This window comes from Phodopus roborovskii, unplaced genomic scaffold (genome assembly GCF_943737965.1).
Source record: "Phodopus roborovskii unplaced genomic scaffold, PHOROB, whole genome shotgun sequence".
Taxonomy (NCBI): domain Eukaryota; kingdom Metazoa; phylum Chordata; class Mammalia; order Rodentia; family Cricetidae; genus Phodopus; species Phodopus roborovskii.
Window position 1 is genome coordinate 4,417,368 of NW_026126433.1, and position 17,438 is coordinate 4,434,805.

General features: G+C 39.4%; 2 protein-coding genes across 7 annotated transcripts in view; one reads left to right on the forward strand and one right to left on the reverse strand.

The window, feature by feature from the left end:
• The first annotated feature begins 5,481 nt into the window (after nucleotides 1-5,481).
• On the forward strand, nucleotides 5,482-9,121 carry Dnajc19 (DnaJ heat shock protein family (Hsp40) member C19). 2 transcript variants are annotated; one of them, XM_051185825.1, is made up of 6 exons: nucleotides 5,482-5,629; nucleotides 6,477-6,528; nucleotides 6,605-6,678; nucleotides 7,375-7,454; nucleotides 7,865-7,935; nucleotides 8,533-8,634. In XM_051185825.1, the coding sequence occupies exons 1-6, from the start codon at nucleotides 5,627-5,629 to the stop codon at nucleotides 8,598-8,600; spliced, it is 348 nt and encodes a 115-aa protein (XP_051041782.1). In that variant the 5' UTR covers nucleotides 5,482-5,626; the 3' UTR covers nucleotides 8,601-8,634. The 2 variants fall into 2 exon arrangements, with proteins under 2 accessions (XP_051041782.1, XP_051041781.1); XM_051185824.1 differs by lacking the exon at nucleotides 8,533-8,634 and adding an exon at nucleotides 9,035-9,121 and having other exon boundaries at nucleotides 5,483-5,629.
• Nucleotides 9,122-16,104: 6,983 nt separating this feature from the next.
• The window catches only part of Fxr1 (FMR1 autosomal homolog 1), a 52,897-nt gene continuing 51,563 nt past the window's right edge, over nucleotides 16,105-17,438 (reverse strand). For 4 of the 5 annotated variants that reach the window (XM_051185821.1, XM_051185820.1, XM_051185819.1 and 1 more), the window contains one exon: nucleotides 16,105-17,157. In XM_051185821.1, coding sequence (XP_051041778.1) covers nucleotides 16,987-17,157 — 171 coding nt within the window. In that variant the 3' untranslated portion in view covers nucleotides 16,105-16,986. The remainder of the gene's footprint in view (nucleotides 17,158-17,438) is intronic. The other variant, XM_051185822.1, reaches the window with a different exon arrangement.

Consider the following 17,438-nt stretch of genomic DNA (forward strand, 5'->3'; position numbering starts at 1 on the left):
TGACTTAACATTTTTAAGTAATATTTAAGTCTCTGGGTCAGTTACTTGGGAAGCAGGCTGATGATTTTTGGGAGCAGGTGATCGGGACAGGAAAACTCTACCTACATAAGTTTTTAATGTTTTAACTAAAATACATCATACAGAATTTCTTTTCTGGTTCTGTCTATTTGGTGTTCTTTAGGCTTCCTGTACATGGATAGGAATCTCTTTCTCCAGGTTTGGGAAAGTTTCTTCTATGATTTTACTGAAGATACTTTTTATAAGTTCACTACAACATTCTTCTATGCCCATGGTTAGGTTAGGTCTCTTCATGGTGTCTCCAGAGTATCCCCGTGTTCCTTTCATTTTGCTTGTTTTCTCATTGGCATGTACTGAGAGACCCAATTTCCCTACTTAGCCTTCCTTATCTGACTCTGCCTTTGACATGATCTATGAAGTTGGTGAGTCTTTCCACTGTGGTTTTTTTTACTTGTTTAATTTGTCAGTTAGGCTTCCTTCAGCAATCTGAACTCTATTTTCATGTCTTGGGATTGACTTATTTCATTAGTTTCTTTGTCTTTGTCATCTTTGAGGGTTTTTGTTTGTTTGTTTCTGTATTTACAGTAACGTCAAAAGGCCTGTTCAATTTCCTGCTTCCTCTGCATCTGGCTGGCAGCTCCTCATGACTCTACCCTTCTTCCCAGTGTCCTCTCAGTTTTGCTCTCCTGCCTAACATCTTCCTGTCCAGCTATTGGCCAGTCAGTACTTTATTAACAATGAGAATAATACATATTCACAATGTCCAAAAAAGGATTATTCCACAGCAGGGGGCAACACTTTAACAGTACATCTTAAGAGGAAATCATCTTCATAATAATTCACAAGTAAAAATGCCTGGTAGAATGGGATATTTACATGAGATAATCACATTACATTAAGGTCAATGGGGATTCCCCCTTACCCATTAATACCATGCCAGATGCCAGAAACACACGCACGCATACACACACACACACACACACACACACACACACACACACACACACACACACAAAGCAGTGTCAAACATGCAAAGACACAGCAGAAGCAAGAGACATTCTGGTACCAATGGGCCTTGCCTATGTGAGATTCTCCCATCAGAGCTTTGCTTCCTAGTGGGCCAATCCTCTGAGGTCAATTGTCATCTGCTTCTCCTCTGACATGGCCACCAGCACTGAATCCCATTGCTATGACCCAGTCTGTCTCTTGGTGCTTATAACCTACAAACTATTCATTGCTGCCAAACCCCTCAGTCCTCCAAGTGAGGTGAGAACTCAGTAAGCCTCTTGGGGAGTGTCCCCATCACTGAGAAGGATACAAACTCATTACCTTTTCCCATAGAAGAAATTCAGGGCCAGCATTGTGTCTCGTGACACAGAGCTGTGCAGCATTGGGGGAGGGGATGTGTTTATTCCATTAAGTATACCTACACATTTGTTCCTTTTCTCCCTTTCCCTCCCCCACACCCCCTTTCACCTCTAAACTCCTTGGCTCTGACAAAGGAATTCTCATCTGTCTGTGACATTCAAAACTGGTAATCCTGTGGGGAATGAGGACTAAAAATTATCCTGCCATTTTGCTGGCATCATTTCTGGGGTTTAAATACAATTGCGATTCTATTTCCATGTATCAAAATGCGCTAAAAAAAAAAAAAAAGTGTCCTACAATTATCTTATTCAAAAAGGCAGTTTAAGGATCTACAAGAACTTTGCAGGCTGGAAAGTATTTCAGTGTGGAAGTATTTAGCTAACATGTGCAAAGCCTTGGCTTCAACCCCCCAGTATTGTAAAGAATGAGAAGGAAGAGGGATAGAAAGAGAGGAAGAAGAGAAGAGAAAGGACCCATTTCAAACTCTCCTTTTACAAATGATGTTCAGAGGCGGAAGAGAAGCTTAGCCGGCATTGCCAAGTACATCACGGCAGCATGAGACTGCCACCCCACCGCAGCACTAACCATTGCAGCTACTGAAAACTACCAAGCGTATCAAAACCTCTCATGACAGTGATGCCATAACTCAGTTGCCCGTTGTTCCTAAATCGATCCCTGGATTCTGCTCGTGTCTCACTTTATAAGTACAGTGAAGAGCAGCACACAGTACTGGACCTACACAATCAGATCTGAGGACTGGAGTTACTGTAACTGCTTGGCCCATCAGTTGGCTGGCAGTATATTAACTATTAAAATCATAGCCATAAAAGGTTGCAGGTACATCTTAGTGAAGCTTGAATTCATTTAGGAGAAAAAGTTAAATTTGCATCCATCACCCTTGTCAGCTTTCCTTTAAGGGAACACAGGGACCATGTAAATTAGAACGGTGTCCTCAATAAGTGAGAGGTACCGTGGATCAAGGGAACTGGGGACTAGACTAGCAAGCAGTCTCTGCCTCTGTACACCAATCATTTGAGATTCCACTGATAGCTGAGGCACTACAGTGAATAGTAAGCCCACACCGCACCATAAGAATAATCCCCTTATGCAGATACAGATGTGTATCCTGAATGATTCATATTTAAATGTAAATTTCAATACTAACTACAATTTCCAAATAGCAGACAGTACTTCAGGTAGGTGCACAATCAAAAGAGGAATCCATGTAGTTTAATCAAAGCTGTTTTTAGAAAAGGGAGTAAAACCCTTTTCTAAACCCTTGAACTACAAGTGTGCTCTGATCCTACTCAAGTCCTAACCCAACCAGAGTACTCTGACTGCTTCCTCAATTCATTCCAAATGATTACAAAAAAACCCACAATCACCCCACTCCAAAAGAGGCTCCTCTCCAGAAACAGGCCAGGTCAAATGAGGAAACATTACATCCCTTGCCAAACATCTTAGACCACCCTAATATCTGTCAAAAACACATCATTTTCCTGGGACTGCCCGATCAAGTGTTCCAGTTTTAACTAGGGAAATACAATGATCATGACCTCGAACAAAGGTGACCTGCCAGGGGCCACAGCTTTGCCAAGCAGATCTTGAGTCTGGCATTAGAGACGACCCCTGGTTAGCACCCTGTGAGGGATGGTTTCTTAGGAGGATGATACTTAACTTCCATTACCACTTTTGGCTGGGAAATGAATGGTCAGTTGGAAAGGTTTGGTCAGCTGCTTCCAGGGGATGAGCATCTGCTTTCAATAGTAGGAAAGCAAAGCCAAGAGCAGTTCTGATACATAGCCATCACTCAGCAGGGCAGTAGTAGTCAGCCATGGCCACGATTCTCAGCAGGACGAGAGTAGTCAGTCATGGCCATGATACAAGTGTTTTCTTTATGAAGCTGATTATAAGTTCTCCTTTTCTTATTTTTAAATTTTACAAGTCACTCAGAGAAACTACACCTACTAGTGCCCTGATCTTACCTGTCCAGCCTTTAGGATTTAAAGGAACATTTCTATTGCATAAACCTGCCTGTGGAATCTTATTATGGTGGTCCTACAGAATGAAAACATGTTGGACACTCACTAGAACTCTCTCTACAAGGTGATTTCTTAAAGCTCACCCTAACTTCATTAACTTAAAAAGAAAGGAACTGTCTCTACAAGCAATACTTGGAACACACTCAAATATCTGCAAAATGATGGAACCATTGCCTAATGCTGAACAGAAAAAGCAAATCACATTGGATCAAAGCCAGAAAACTACAAAACCTCTAAAATCAAACCAAGGGCAACATGACATTGGCTCTGGGAGTAAATAAAAGGCCCAGATAACAACAACAAAGAATTTAAAAAATCAGAGAATTGGATTTTATAAAATTTTTAGAATGCTGTGCCTCAAAACACAAAACCAGCAGAGTAAAATGACTTCATACAGATTGGGAAATAATAGAAAAGCATGTAACTGATAAGGCATTGGTGCCCAGAGCACATAGAGAACTCCTGAACCTTAACAACAAATAAAAATTCCAACCCCCCAAATGGTCAAGACTTGAATGGACATTTCCCCAAAGATACACACACGATGATCAAACACATAGAAAAGCACTCAGCATTACTGATCAGGAGAAACTCAAGTCAAATAAAAACAGAAAATATCAAATGTGGGCATGAGTGTGGACCAAGGTCCTCATACACCACGAACTTCACTTACAGGAATGTAAAGAAGTGGCTCAGCAGCTACAGTGGTTACCTTTCCTTTAATATGGTAAAGTGACTGACAAAATTAAATCACACTGGAGCTAACAATCCATGATCAGCTGGTTCCACTGTTTCTGAGTATCTGATGAAGCAAAATTTAGGGTGAGGAACACAGAGTCTTACAGCAGAAATGAATGATGGGCAAGAAGCAGAGAGAGAAAGAGAGGAACTGGAAAGAAGGACATGTTCCACATAACTACAATTCAGCTAAGTCTCCATCATCTCCCAGCAGACCACCAATCGGCGACTCATCATGGATTAACCCACTGACCTGCTTAGAGCCCTCACCATCCAGTTACCTCCCCAACACTCTACCTCTACACATCTCTGCCATGAGAACCCAGCGTTCAACACACACACACGCACACGCACACGCACCGCACACGCGCGCACCACCTTGAGCTTCTGAGAGGCAGTTCAGATTCAAACCATTACAACAGCTACAAATATCACAGGATACATGTATTTCATTCCTGCCCACCCAGGCAAGAGAATGGAGATCAAAGTGTCAGACTACTTTCTGTGCATCCATGTCCACTGAAAAAAAACATTCACAATAGCTACACTACAGAAGCATAATTAAAGAATGAAATATTTGTACAATGGACCTCTGGCTAAAACTAGGGGAAAGCTTAGGGAGGCCGAAGCCAAAGCCAATGCCAAGCAGTGATGAAATGAAATGGAGAGTCAGTAAGAAGATCTCATTTGAAAAGAGCAGTTACCTAAGCTACCTTAATTTTCTAGTTTCCGCTGAGATCACACATGGCTTATATTTTCTCACAACCTAGAGAGAGCCTTCATGCAGAAAGACACCTCCTGGTCACTTTCAGTCCAGTCACGTGCATTGCCCTTCTTGGACCAATCAACCACACACTCAGGGCAACGCAGATGCAGCAGTTCTTTTAATCAGAGAGAAAATGAACAACGAACACACAGCAGTTGTGTTCTCTAGTGAACAAATTCGTGTAGCCTAAAGAAAACCAAAGAAAGGAGATGGAAAAATTAACTTTCTATACAAAGTTCTATGCCAGAGGAAGAAAGATTATCTCTGCAGGCCATGAACATCGGTCTCCTGCCTTCTTAATATCCACTGGCCACAGAGCACATTAGGTAGTCAAAGAAGCACAAGAATATCTGCATCTGAAAAACAGCACTACTTTCACACAGTGGACGGAAATGCCCATTTAAAACAAAGTTAGGTCGGTACGGTTTAACCTAACCGGAAAACTCATTTTAAGGGTGGAGGGCACGGCAAGCCCCGCCCCCGTCCGACCTTTCAGTCAACCGGAGTTGCTCGGCCCCTTTCGCAGCACCCTGTGCGACAGTTTCTGACGCGCTTTACGGCGCTCCTGCCGTGTTGCGCGGCGCTTCTGGCCCTGGAGGCGGTGTTGGCTGGGCCGCAGCGGTCTACTCAGACGTGCTGTGGCGGTGGGCTCGCGCTGGGATGAGTGCGCGGTGCCGGGCCACGGAGCGGAGTCATGGTGAGTGGCCCGCGCTGGTGGGCTGACGCGGCGCTGGCCGGGCGGAAGCCAGGACAGACCTTCGCTCCGGCCTCCTGACAGCCGGGTTTCCCCTTGAAGGCAATCGTTTGCGCCTCCTGGGAGGTCGGCTTGCTGACCCCCACGGCAAATCCTCAATGATAGAAATGCCCTGTGAGAATCTTGTGGGAACCTTTGCAAGCACTGTTTCCTAACCCAGCAGAAATCTGATTTCCACCGGCCTTGTTTAAACTTTAATGAGGTTCTAGTGTCTGTGGGTTTAAAGTTCTTTTTCGACGTCTGAAGTCATTCTTACTGTTCTGGCTAAGCAAGTTGACTTTCCCTTTTCTTCTTAGCGAAAATTCCACACCCGACAGTAAATTATGCAGTTTTTTTTTTTTTTTTAACTTTTTTCGAGACAGGGTCTCACTGTGTAACCCTGGCTGTCCCAGAACTCGAGATACACCTGTTAATGCTTCCCACGTGCTGGGATTAAATGACATTAAAAAGCCACCATCGTGCATGGCGTCAAAATGCAGTGCTTTGAAGACAGAAAAAGATTGAGGCCTGGTGCATCTCTGTACTCTATTTCGTTCCACTAAGGACACTGAAGCAGAAGGATCGCAAATTCATGGCCAGCCTGGACAATTTAGCAAGACTAAATGAAAGTGGAACTTTCACAAAGGCTGGATGAAGTCCTATCAGCTTGGCGCCTTGCATGTGTGACACCCTGGGTTCCCCCAACTCCTGAAGGGAAAAAGAATTCACTTTTCACCGAGATGAGGGTTGTGATGTTTTGGATGCAGAATAAGTGGCAGAGAAGTCAAAATTTCTTTCTCTCCCTTACCAGGCCAGTACAGTGGTAGCGGTTGGACTGACCATTGCTGCTGCAGGATTTGCAGGTTTGTTTGTGGTTTGGGGGTGGAAGACTAGACTGGCTATGGATTTAATTTCCTATTGTATTGATTTTGGTTTTAGGCCGTTATGTTTTACAAGCCATGAAGCATGTGGAACCTCAAGTAAAACAAGTTTTTCAAAGCCTACCAAAATCTGTAAGACTTAAAACTTTTTTGCTAAATGTATTGCCTGTTTTTGAAGCCTAGAACTGTCCTACAGCCTGAGTCCCACAGGTCCAGGGAGGAGTAGCAAACCTTGCACTGGTGCCTCACTAGCAATCAGTTGTCACGCAGGGTTGTGACCGCCTCAGGTCTAGTAGTATGAAAGGTAGCTAACTTTACAACTCACATACTGTTGATCTTAGTATCTGTCCACCAAATGCCTCCCCCTCATCTGGTAACTACAAACATCACACCCCTGTTGTGATTAAGAGCCAATGGGAACTGGGCATAGCACAGTGCTGCTGCTCATGTCATAGACAGCTTGAGCAACAACATAAGACCTTGGTGTCCGTTATTCTCTGCTAAGGTTAAGGTCCTGGTGGCACAATTTCCCCTACATTGTCATAAACTTTAGGGGTTGCCTTGAACCAGGTATGATACTGCTATTTAATGAGGAATAAGGGTGACAATGGTCTCCGTTCACTCCTGGTTTTGTTCTTGACTTTTATCTTCAAGACAGTTTGTTCCAGTTTGGCTGGAAGAAGTGAATGTTTAATACTTGTTACAATAGTTACCACTTATCAAGTTAAAATACTTTGAGGAATACACTTGTGTTTATTTATTTATTTAATTGATTTAACCAACCTTACATTTAGTTCATTAATTCTTCCAATTCAATTTTCCTTTCAGGCCTTCAGTGGTGGGTACTATAGAGGTGGGTTTGAACCCAAAATGACAAAACGGGAGGCAGCATTAATACTAGGTGTAAGGTAAGATTTCTACTAGTTATTAATGTGAGATGTAGGGTAAGCTTATTTTCCTACAATTGAAAATAAGGTAGTTACTAGGGATTCCGTCCCAAGGAGACATTGATTTTATGTTGGTCAGTTCCTTCCATGAACATCTTTAAGCCTAACCTAACTATATAAGTACAGGACTTTCAACGGAAAGTTATGGAACAGATTATGATAGTGCTCACTGCTGCCTGGTGCCCCCATTTGCAAATGAAATGTTGAATAAGGATTGTCAGGTGAAGCACTATAATTTGGTTCTGATTTAGAAAATCCATTTCACATCTGTGAGGCTTATGAACAATGTTAAATCTGCCCTTCTGTATAGTTGTGTGTATGTGATTTTAAGTAAATTAAAGCGACAATTTATGCTTTCCTTTTCACATTAGCCCTACTGCCAATAAAGGAAAGATCAGGGATGCTCATCGACGGATCATGCTCTTAAACCACCCAGACAAGGGTAAGTAACCACACAGTTTTTATTAAACACTACTATTAATGGGATACCTAATTCTTGGTCTAAATGTACAGATGAGTAGTCTTTGAGGTGCGGACCAGTGTCTATAAGTTAAACCACCCTATATGGTGACACACTTATGTAGTTCCAGCACTCAGGGAAGGGGCTGAGACAAGAGGGTCAAAGACTAACCTGGGGCTGCAGTGATGACCTTGTCTCACAAAAGCATAATGAACAAAAGAGCCATTGAGTTGGCAGTAGTAATAAATATTAATACTGCTTTTAGGTTCTGTGTTTGATAAAATATCTTCCAGGAATGAAGGTCACAAATACTATTTTGGTTGGCTTGTTTTGTTTTGAAGACATCTTGCTATGTTGCCAACGTTGGTCTAAACTTGGTATAGGAATCACCTACTTGGAAACCTACAAGCTGTTTGTTTTGATACACTTCAACATGGCTTTAACTAGTAAAAGCAAGGGATTCCTTTAACTAAGACCACATAAGTCTGTTGTCATGCACAAATCTTTTTGCTTATAAGAGGATATTGTGATTTCACAGTATTAGGAATTAAGCTTAAATTACTTAAGTTTTCTGTTCAGGATGCTTAGGTCCAGTCCATACAGATACATTCTACCAGCATCTTCTTGATGCTCTTTTATGGGCTTAGGACTATACTGCTCCATCAGGTTAGTAAAACAGCAAATATAGAAGACATTAGAAAGAGTCAGCTAATATCAAAAGAGGGAAACTGAAGCAAAAGGATGTAAAGCAAATAGATCTTTCCAACATAAGCCCAGAAGCCCCTGGGACTTCAGTGGATTATGTTCACATATGCAGTAATAGTTTCCAACACTTTGTGGGGAGGTCTAAATCCTATTTCAGTAAGATTTTAAATAAGGTTTTTAAAAGGTAAAATTTTTGTGTCAGAACACTTCATTCCCCACTGGCCAAATATTTTACCCTCTAATTTGATGACATGTTTATATTATCACAGTTGCTTTTCAGAAAATGAAGATATTTCTGTTAAAACCTGGGATCTGTGAAATAAATGCAAGTAGTTTTGCTCTAAACTGTGTCTCCCCCCACCCCTTTCTTCTATAGGAGGATCTCCTTATTTAGCAGCCAAGATCAATGAAGCTAAAGACTTACTAGAAGGTCAAGCTAAAAAATAAATGTGATTAATTATGAGTTCATTAGTCTATGTATATGATTTTATAATAAAATACCTCAGTTACACTTTGTGAAAATGGCTTGGCAGTAAGCTAAATCAGTGTCTATTTAGTTTGAGGATTTCAAAATTAACACCATAGTATTAGCAATTACAACTACAGATACACACCATTTGAATAAAAACTGTTATTTAATAAAATTTTAGTGCTTGTGTTGCTCTTTAAGGCTAAGGCTTTGCCCTGAGAATGGCATACTGCAGTCAAATGAAACAGGCAGGGATCGTTGGTCGGTAAAACTCAAGGTTTTCAACTAGCCCAAGTACTTAAAACACTGTAATCCAAAATTATTAATCTTAAATGCCTTAGGTAGTTCACTGGATCAAAAGTATGTGCTACCACACCCAGTAGTATACCTTTCAGTGTATAGGTAGTGTTAATGTTTGTTTTTTTTTTTTTAATTCTTTTTAGTTAGTCCCTTAAAAATATAAGTGGTACTTGTTATGCTTTTTACACAATTCACTTACAATTATTTGTAAATGTAAAAACCCCCTCAAAATATTGAGAGCCAGTTGTAGTGCATGCCTTTAATCACAGACATGAAAAGCAAGAGGTTGTGATATTCAACCTCAACTGTTAGCCAATTTACATACTGTGAATCCAAGTGACATTTTAAGGCAGGTACTTTTAGTTCAACATTAAAGTATGTATTGGATCTGTATAGATTAGGAGATAAACTCCCTAGCTGGTGGTCCCTATAGCATTTAATCCTATCAGCACTTTAGACTGCCTCAACTTTGAGTTATTAAGAGCATGCAGAGGTAAGTAAGATGGTATCTGAATCTGGTCAAAGGCACTAATGGTATTAATGGGATAAGTAATAATAATTAACAGTAAATAGCTTTTTATTTACTTCCTTCCTATCTTATACCCTTGCTCAGAATCCTTGCCACTAATGTTAAAATATTTTGAGTGTGATGAAAACTAGCTTCTAGAGATTTTGTGTAGCAATAACTCTTCCAAACCCCATCACACAGGTCCAGGTGAAGGTGAAGGTTCAGTTCACAACAGTTGTGTTCTGTGAAGTTGCCATACTACTAAACTAGCAAATGTAAGATTCTGTTGATGGCAGTCTTGTGAACTTCTATATATATACCTCTCTATGAACATGACTTCTTGCTTCCTTAGTATTAAAGCTAGAAGCACTACAGCTTAAACTTTGGCATATACAGCCTTTCTTGTTTTCAGGAACATAGCACTCCACCACTAGAGTTAGAAGGATTAGAGAAATCACCAATACAAAACACAAACACAGCACATACTGCATCGCCTTACTTGAAGGCAGGACATTACAAATGATCAGCAAAGCATGCTGAGTGTTGATGTGGGTTTTATGTTAGCAAGAAGGTAAATGCACTTAAGGAATCCACAGATGAGGGTATCTTACTAACCTTTAATTTGGTCATTTGAACTAAGTTTCAGGGCTGCAAAGATGGCTTACCCACTAAGCCCATCTCTCTTCCAGAGGGTCCAGGTTTGATTCCTAGAACCCACATAGCGGCTCACAACCACATATTAACTCCAGTTCCATGGATCTGATACAATCATCTGGCCTCCTTGGGCACAGCCTCAACATGGTGCAGATGCAGACAAAATAACCATACACAAAAAACAAAAATTTTAAATGTTTCTGTGAGCAGTAATAGATTTAAAAGCAGATTTTTGAAAAAACAAACTATTACAACATGCCCACAAGCAGTCACCTATTAACGCACTCTAGACATAAGTACCTTTGAGTATCAAATGCTATACATGCCTGTTAGAATACAGTGCCAAAACATTGAAAGCATTTCTACTAAGCACAGCAATTCATTCTTTGTTAGTAAGTTTTATTTTCTCTAGGCTTACCTTTGCAAGTTGAAGAAACTATTTCATTGAGAGCTCTAGGTATAACACTTAAATGTCACATGTGTTAAGGGCTCTTAGGAACAGATGTGTAAAAGGCCCTTCTCTATGCTATTTTCTTTCATGCTTAAAGCCTCCTGTATTGTGCTAAGCATTCTCAACTACCATAAGGAAACAAAATTTTAGTAATGTGTCCAAGGAGACAAGGCCATATGGGAAAATTTGTTTCTCTTCAGATTCACATTTCTATGCCCCTAACTCCTGTATTTAACCTTTCACAGTTCTAATCTGATCATGCATTCATGTTTTGTTGGTGATACTTGCTAAGTGTCCAATTGTATACACACATATAAAAGGTGTCGAGGACTGGACTGTTTTGCCACAAGCTAAGCAAGCATTTGTCAACATTCCCATCAGGTACTGTAGATAACTGGTTAAGAGCATTAGGGCCACAGGAATCAGTAAGGCTAAGGTGTGTGTGTGGGGGGGGAAGGGAAGACACCAACCTTCAATGTTTTCCCTCAGAAATCATCCAGATTGTTTTTTCAGACAAGTTTCATTGGTACCTAACTCTTGTTAGGAAGTTGGAGGGGAGGGCACACTAGCCAGTGAACCCTAACAAACTGTCTCCACTTCCCCAGATCCGGGATTATAAGCCTATACTCCAATACCTGACATTTTTGCTTTGTCCCCAGCTTGAGCAAGTCTTTACCCAGAAGGACAAACGGAATTAAAGTTTAAGGATTCCTCTGTATTTTATGAATATTAGCTAATAAAACAATGACTGAACCCTGGGCCTGTCTTTCCCAATTTATCATGTTCATTTATGGTTTGGTTCTCTGTCCAAAGCTTGCCTTTGGTGTGGACATTACTAGGATAGAAGCCCTAGCTTACTTTCTTAGAAACTTTACTTCTTTGATAATGCTAAGCATACTAAGTAGTCCTGAAAGTCCATTGGCCACCATGAATTTTTAGCTAATTTTCTTGCCTTCAAGCATTCTCCAAAGGACAGGAGTACATAAGGAAGCAGTGATACAAGAAACTGTCAAATTTTGTAAACCACTATTCCAAAAGGCTCACAGTATTATCTGAGACCCTTTACACCTGTATATTCTGAACCACTGAGCCAAGTAATAGGGAAAATTACAATGAGTTGCTGCTTAACAAGGTAAAAACTAGAGCCAGCAAACGGTTCAGTGGTTAAGGACACTAGCTATAAGCTTGGCAAGCTCAGTTACTTCTGAGAGTTGATGGAGTGAAGAACACCCAAGATGCTCTGGCTTCCAAGTGTCCCGTGGCACAAGCACCCCACACTTCTAAAAGCATATTTTTTAAGTTCACACAAAACCATACACCTGTGAACTGTAAGTGTTAGTGAAAATTACTAACCAGACCAGGACAGTCTCAGATAAACACATCTTTTTCTGGTGATGACCTATATAAAGATGAGTTTTCAATTCAGAAACCTGATACTAAATGTCATCACCCTCATATAGTTAAGAGAAATTTACAGCTTGGCTTGAGTTCAAAAATCAACACATTAAACAAATCACAGGCTAAGTTAAAAAGTATTTAATACACTCAGTGGCTAAAAACACTAGAACAAGTAACCCTGAGTACAGGAGACATCAATCAATGCCTTTAATCTAGTGCCCTAGAAACGGGATGGCCCTGTGACCCAATGACAATGAGTCCTGTTATGGTGTAATCTGGAATCTGCTAAAACATGCTACCATTCTTTGGTGTAGGAATTGAAAATAATTTTCCTTAAAAGCAACAAATTTAGGCAAGGTGGCTTAGTGGGTGAAGGTACTTGGGGACAGCCTGGCAACCCAAAAAGAAGTTCAAAGGAATATAAGTTCTAGGTAAAATGAGTTAGTTTATACCTAGTAGAAAGTTTATTTTTTGTTTTTGTTGCTAAAAATGGTTTCAAAGTGCAAGATTGGTAAATAATTTTAGAATTCATTAAGATACAACTACCAAAGTACAGAGAAATTAAAAATCTTCTAAGAATGGCAGTGGAGCAAATAATATTTATACTTGCGACTTAGGGCTGCCAGACTGTGTAAGAAGGGATTCTTTTATGTGCTGAGCCTAACTGGAATGTCAAGAATGGACATACCCAACTTAAGTACTTTCATACTCATGAACATACCACTGTTAAGTACTTTCATACTCATAAGGCTATGGGACACATGGTTAAATGCTACTCTTAACTCCTTAGACACAGAGTAACAGACACACAATGCCTCCTAAATGTGCTTTTTATCTGTAACATCTTAACATCTTAAAGAATTACAGTGGTCTGTGGGAAATCATGATCAGGCCTTGCCTGTACTCAGAATGGTGGAATAGAAAACAAGTGAAGGCATCTGCACAGCCAGCAAGACATGGTGACTCCTCCCCATGGTCCAGCACTAAAGACCCAAGGCAGGAAGATGGCCTGGGAGTTTAAAGCCACAATGGGATACAGGCTTGTTTCAATTTTTAAGTTATTATTATTAAAGCTATGGATACAACTCTGTGCCATCTGTGCCAAAGTACTTTTTGCACAGGGTCCTGGGTTCAATCACCCCAAAATGAATTTTTAAAAGAGGTATTACATGTGCCTCCACCATCTAGCTTTGATGGACAAGAACAACTCCTTAATAAATTCTGGTGATTTTACTTAAAACATATAATTAGGTTGACAAAACACTGTCATTTTTTACTCCTAAGAGTAATAATTTATAATGAAATAACAGTAACTCTAATCTATAGGTGTTTCAACCAGCAGCACATATTTCCAAGTTAACACCACTTGTTCAAAGATTGACTGTATCCAACTGGAGTTAATTCCAACAGACTAAACCCAAGCTCTTACCACATTAAGAGTTAGGATCAACTGTTAACAAAGCAATTAAACATGTTAGGAGGTAATGAATTGATATATGGGACAATCCAAGTCATAAAAAAGCAAATTATGACTGAATGAGATTTTAAAAAACTATATTATTTTCAAACTCTACAAAGTTGTAGGTACAGTGTAATGTTCCTTTACTGACCAGCCATGCCCTCAACACATTATGATCAGTTTCCCATTTGCTTTTCCTTAGCATACATATACCACAGTAAGAATCCTAATTATTTGAGCCACAAGAAAATTGCAATGTCTACAGAGGACGTATCAGCTCCTCCTGACTTTCCTCAGATTACAGTGCCCAAGTCAAATCACAGTCAGCTATAGCAATTACTCTGGTTTAAGGGTACTAGGACTCAAAGAGCAAACTATCTAGTGCTCTCCCTTCAGACTCAGTGCCTCACTATTGACTTTTTCAGCTTACCAAGTATTATCAGCTACAATTAAAAAAAAAAAAAAAATACCCATTTAAGCAAAATCCCTAGCCTTTGTTTCAATAGCACCTCTTAGTTTCCCCAGAACTCAATGGACTGACATGCTGATAAATTCCACATTAGAACTAAGGATGGGGGGGGGGGGGGAAGACATCCTTGCTTGCACCTTTTTTAGGGGTGGGGCACACAAGAATCCTGGGGTCCTTACCTTACCCCTTTCCCCAGTGAATCAGGAAAAGCAGATCATTTTTGACCCTTACCCAATCTGCACTTCACATTCAGTTCAGGTTTACAAGTAACCTCATGGGTCCCCATACTTCAGTGCTTCAAGCTACCAAAACTTTTCAGAATACACTTTCTCCTTTCACATTTTGTAATATGTGCTATAAAGCAAGGATTTGCACTCAGTCTAACCAAGGTGGCAGCCAAATTACAAAAAACAACCTGAATCAACATGTAACTTCTGGGGCAGTGGATTTTCACTGACACTATATAAATAAAACTCTGACCAAGCCATCTATCTGCAAGGAAAAGAAATCTGACAGTTCTCTGGTGCTGATTCTAAAAGGGCAAACGTCACTGGGTGGTTATTTTCAGTTAATAACGTCTCAGCTCTGAAAGAACTGATTGCTAACACCTGCTCAAGTGTTTCAGCTATACTTAATTTTTAAGATAATCTTTATGATAAAAAGACTGTAGGGAATCTGACATTGAAAAAAATGAAAAATTACACTTACTAACATATTTCCCAGCTTGGGAATTAAAATCCTTTGTAGGCTAGGGATGTAGCATAGTAGTAAAACACCAATTCCCATCAGACACAAAATTCTTTTTTCAATACTTCATAGTTAAATTTATGACCCACAAACCAACCATATTGTTTTCAAAATGAGGTTATGATTTTTAAAGCTGTATAAAAGGTGCAAGAATTTCATTATATATATACCTCACTTAAGAGTTCTATTATCAGGACTATTAAGAGTTGAAAAAAAAAAAATCTAGTATCAGTGCATGTTAATCTCAATTAGAATGTAAGTGGTGGGATATGGCTATACACAGACTGATGAGAAAACTGTCCTTTTTGTAATATGTGAATTATCCCTCACTTCACTTATAAAACAAGCTCAACATTTTTATGAACATAATCAACAAATTATGCACATAAAAAACTTTCAAATGACAAAATTAAAGCATTCCAGCAGTCTATGTAACACTAAGTCCACAAATATTTCATTTGATCAACAACCACATAAACATACATTCATCATTCAACTTCCACCTGAAACATCTTTCCATGAAATTAAGTCTTCTGAATGAAATATTTTTAAACAATTACTGATTTGCAATCACTAGTATAAGAACCTTCAAAATAATTTCCTTGTTCATCAAAAAAGCACATCATTGGCCTACTACTTAAAAACTGCTTACCATACTTAAAAAAAAAAAGAACTGAAGGCAAAAGTAAAATGCTTAACCTATGCCTCCCACATCTTCCAAAACTTGCTTTTGGTTAGAATTTACTATGAAGGTATTTCTCCAACAGCGAAGACATATATTTTCTAAAACATTTATCAGTCAAAAGTGTTAAGACTTTAGAGGGTTCATTAGAAAATAATTAAATGGTTAGCATTTTAATACTAGATCTGAGGCAGAATAAATGCTTTTGAAAAGCAATCCAAGGATGCTATCTATTCTAGGCCTGTGAAATAGTCCTACTGCTTTCAATCAATCAATGGGCATAAAAAGTAGAAAGTTAAAATCAGCAAATGGAAGATCAAAGTTTATTTACTACCTGCATACAAAAACATATTGCACATCAAACAACCAAAATCAAAAAAGGGAGGAAAAAAGGAAAGGGGGGGGGGGGAGAAGAAATGTGAGAGATACTCTACTGAAGACTAAACATGTAGTTTATACAGAATAAACCCTCTGGAAATTGATCTTTTCAGTAGTTCAGGCTATGTCTGAATGGACATGACTAATCATCTTAGTGTTTCAACTAAAGCTATGTTTGATTTTTTTTTTTAAATACTGTACACTTTAATAAATAAACCAAACAAAGCCTCAATGTAGAACAGTCACTGCCAATATCACCCAGTGTCCCTGCAGATGAGTTAACATGTATTCCAGTGGTCTGCAGACTTGCCTCTACAAACAGCATTTAAAAAACACATAACAGACCAGTTTCCAGACTAAACTAATGAAGAAATTACAATTCAGTGCAAAATATTTTAAACTGCTTCATTCTAGTTTTCCTCAGGTGAAGAAGTGGTTGCATATTATTAAAAATGTAACAAAAGCAGCTAATGCTTTCATAAAGAATATTACGTTAGGGACCCCACCCCACCCACCTCCCCACATCTCTGCCATATTTTGAAAACAAAATAACATTTCCTATAGCCAGCAACTTTTTTTTAATGTTACATATACTATTCTCAAGGCACATCTGATGATATATTTTTAACACAGTAGGTGTCAAAGTATGTTTAACATATGATTTCTTCAGGATCCCTCCCCTTTCTGAATTCCAAATGGAGGAACTGAAAGTGCGATGTAAGACTGGCGATCCATATTCTATCTTTGGCAAGCTTGTACAAGCACTATTGTAACTGTAATGTAAAAGAACTGTAAACTAGGAACTTCCTGCAGTTATGAAACACCATTCAGGACTGCTGCTTCTTGAGTGCTTTCTTCTTTTAAGTTCTTAGTCTTTTCTTCTCCTGGAGTACGCGGTAGCTTAGGAATTTCATCGCCAGAAGCGCTAGTTGGACCATTTATTGCCTTTTCTGAAGGACCATGCTCTTCAATCACATCTTTTGCCTGTCAAAGGGAGACAACTTTTTCAACATCTTTATAAACAAATCTGTAGCTGGGGAAAGAAAATAACTACATAAACATTAGCTTAAAAAAAAAAAAAAAGACTAAAAAAGATGACTTTCATATGCCATACAGAAAGCATTTTAAATTTAAAACAAACACCAATGCACTCCAGTCTTGGGGTTTTCAAACTACAGTATCTCTAGTATAGTACCTATAAGTACCCACATCACAGAGAGCACCTGCACTGTTAAATGAAACCTATACCTAGTATTATTTTAAGC

Coding starts and splice junctions, on each gene's coding strand:
- Dnajc19 (XM_051185824.1), top strand. Junction 6,529..6,604: donor TGCTGCTGCAGGATTTGCAG/GTTTGTTTGTGG, acceptor TTTTGGTTTTAG/GCCGTTATGTTTTACAAGCC. Junction 7,936..9,034: donor CTTAAACCACCCAGACAAGG/GTAAGTAACCAC, acceptor TTTCTTCTATAG/GAGGATCTCCTTATTTAGCA.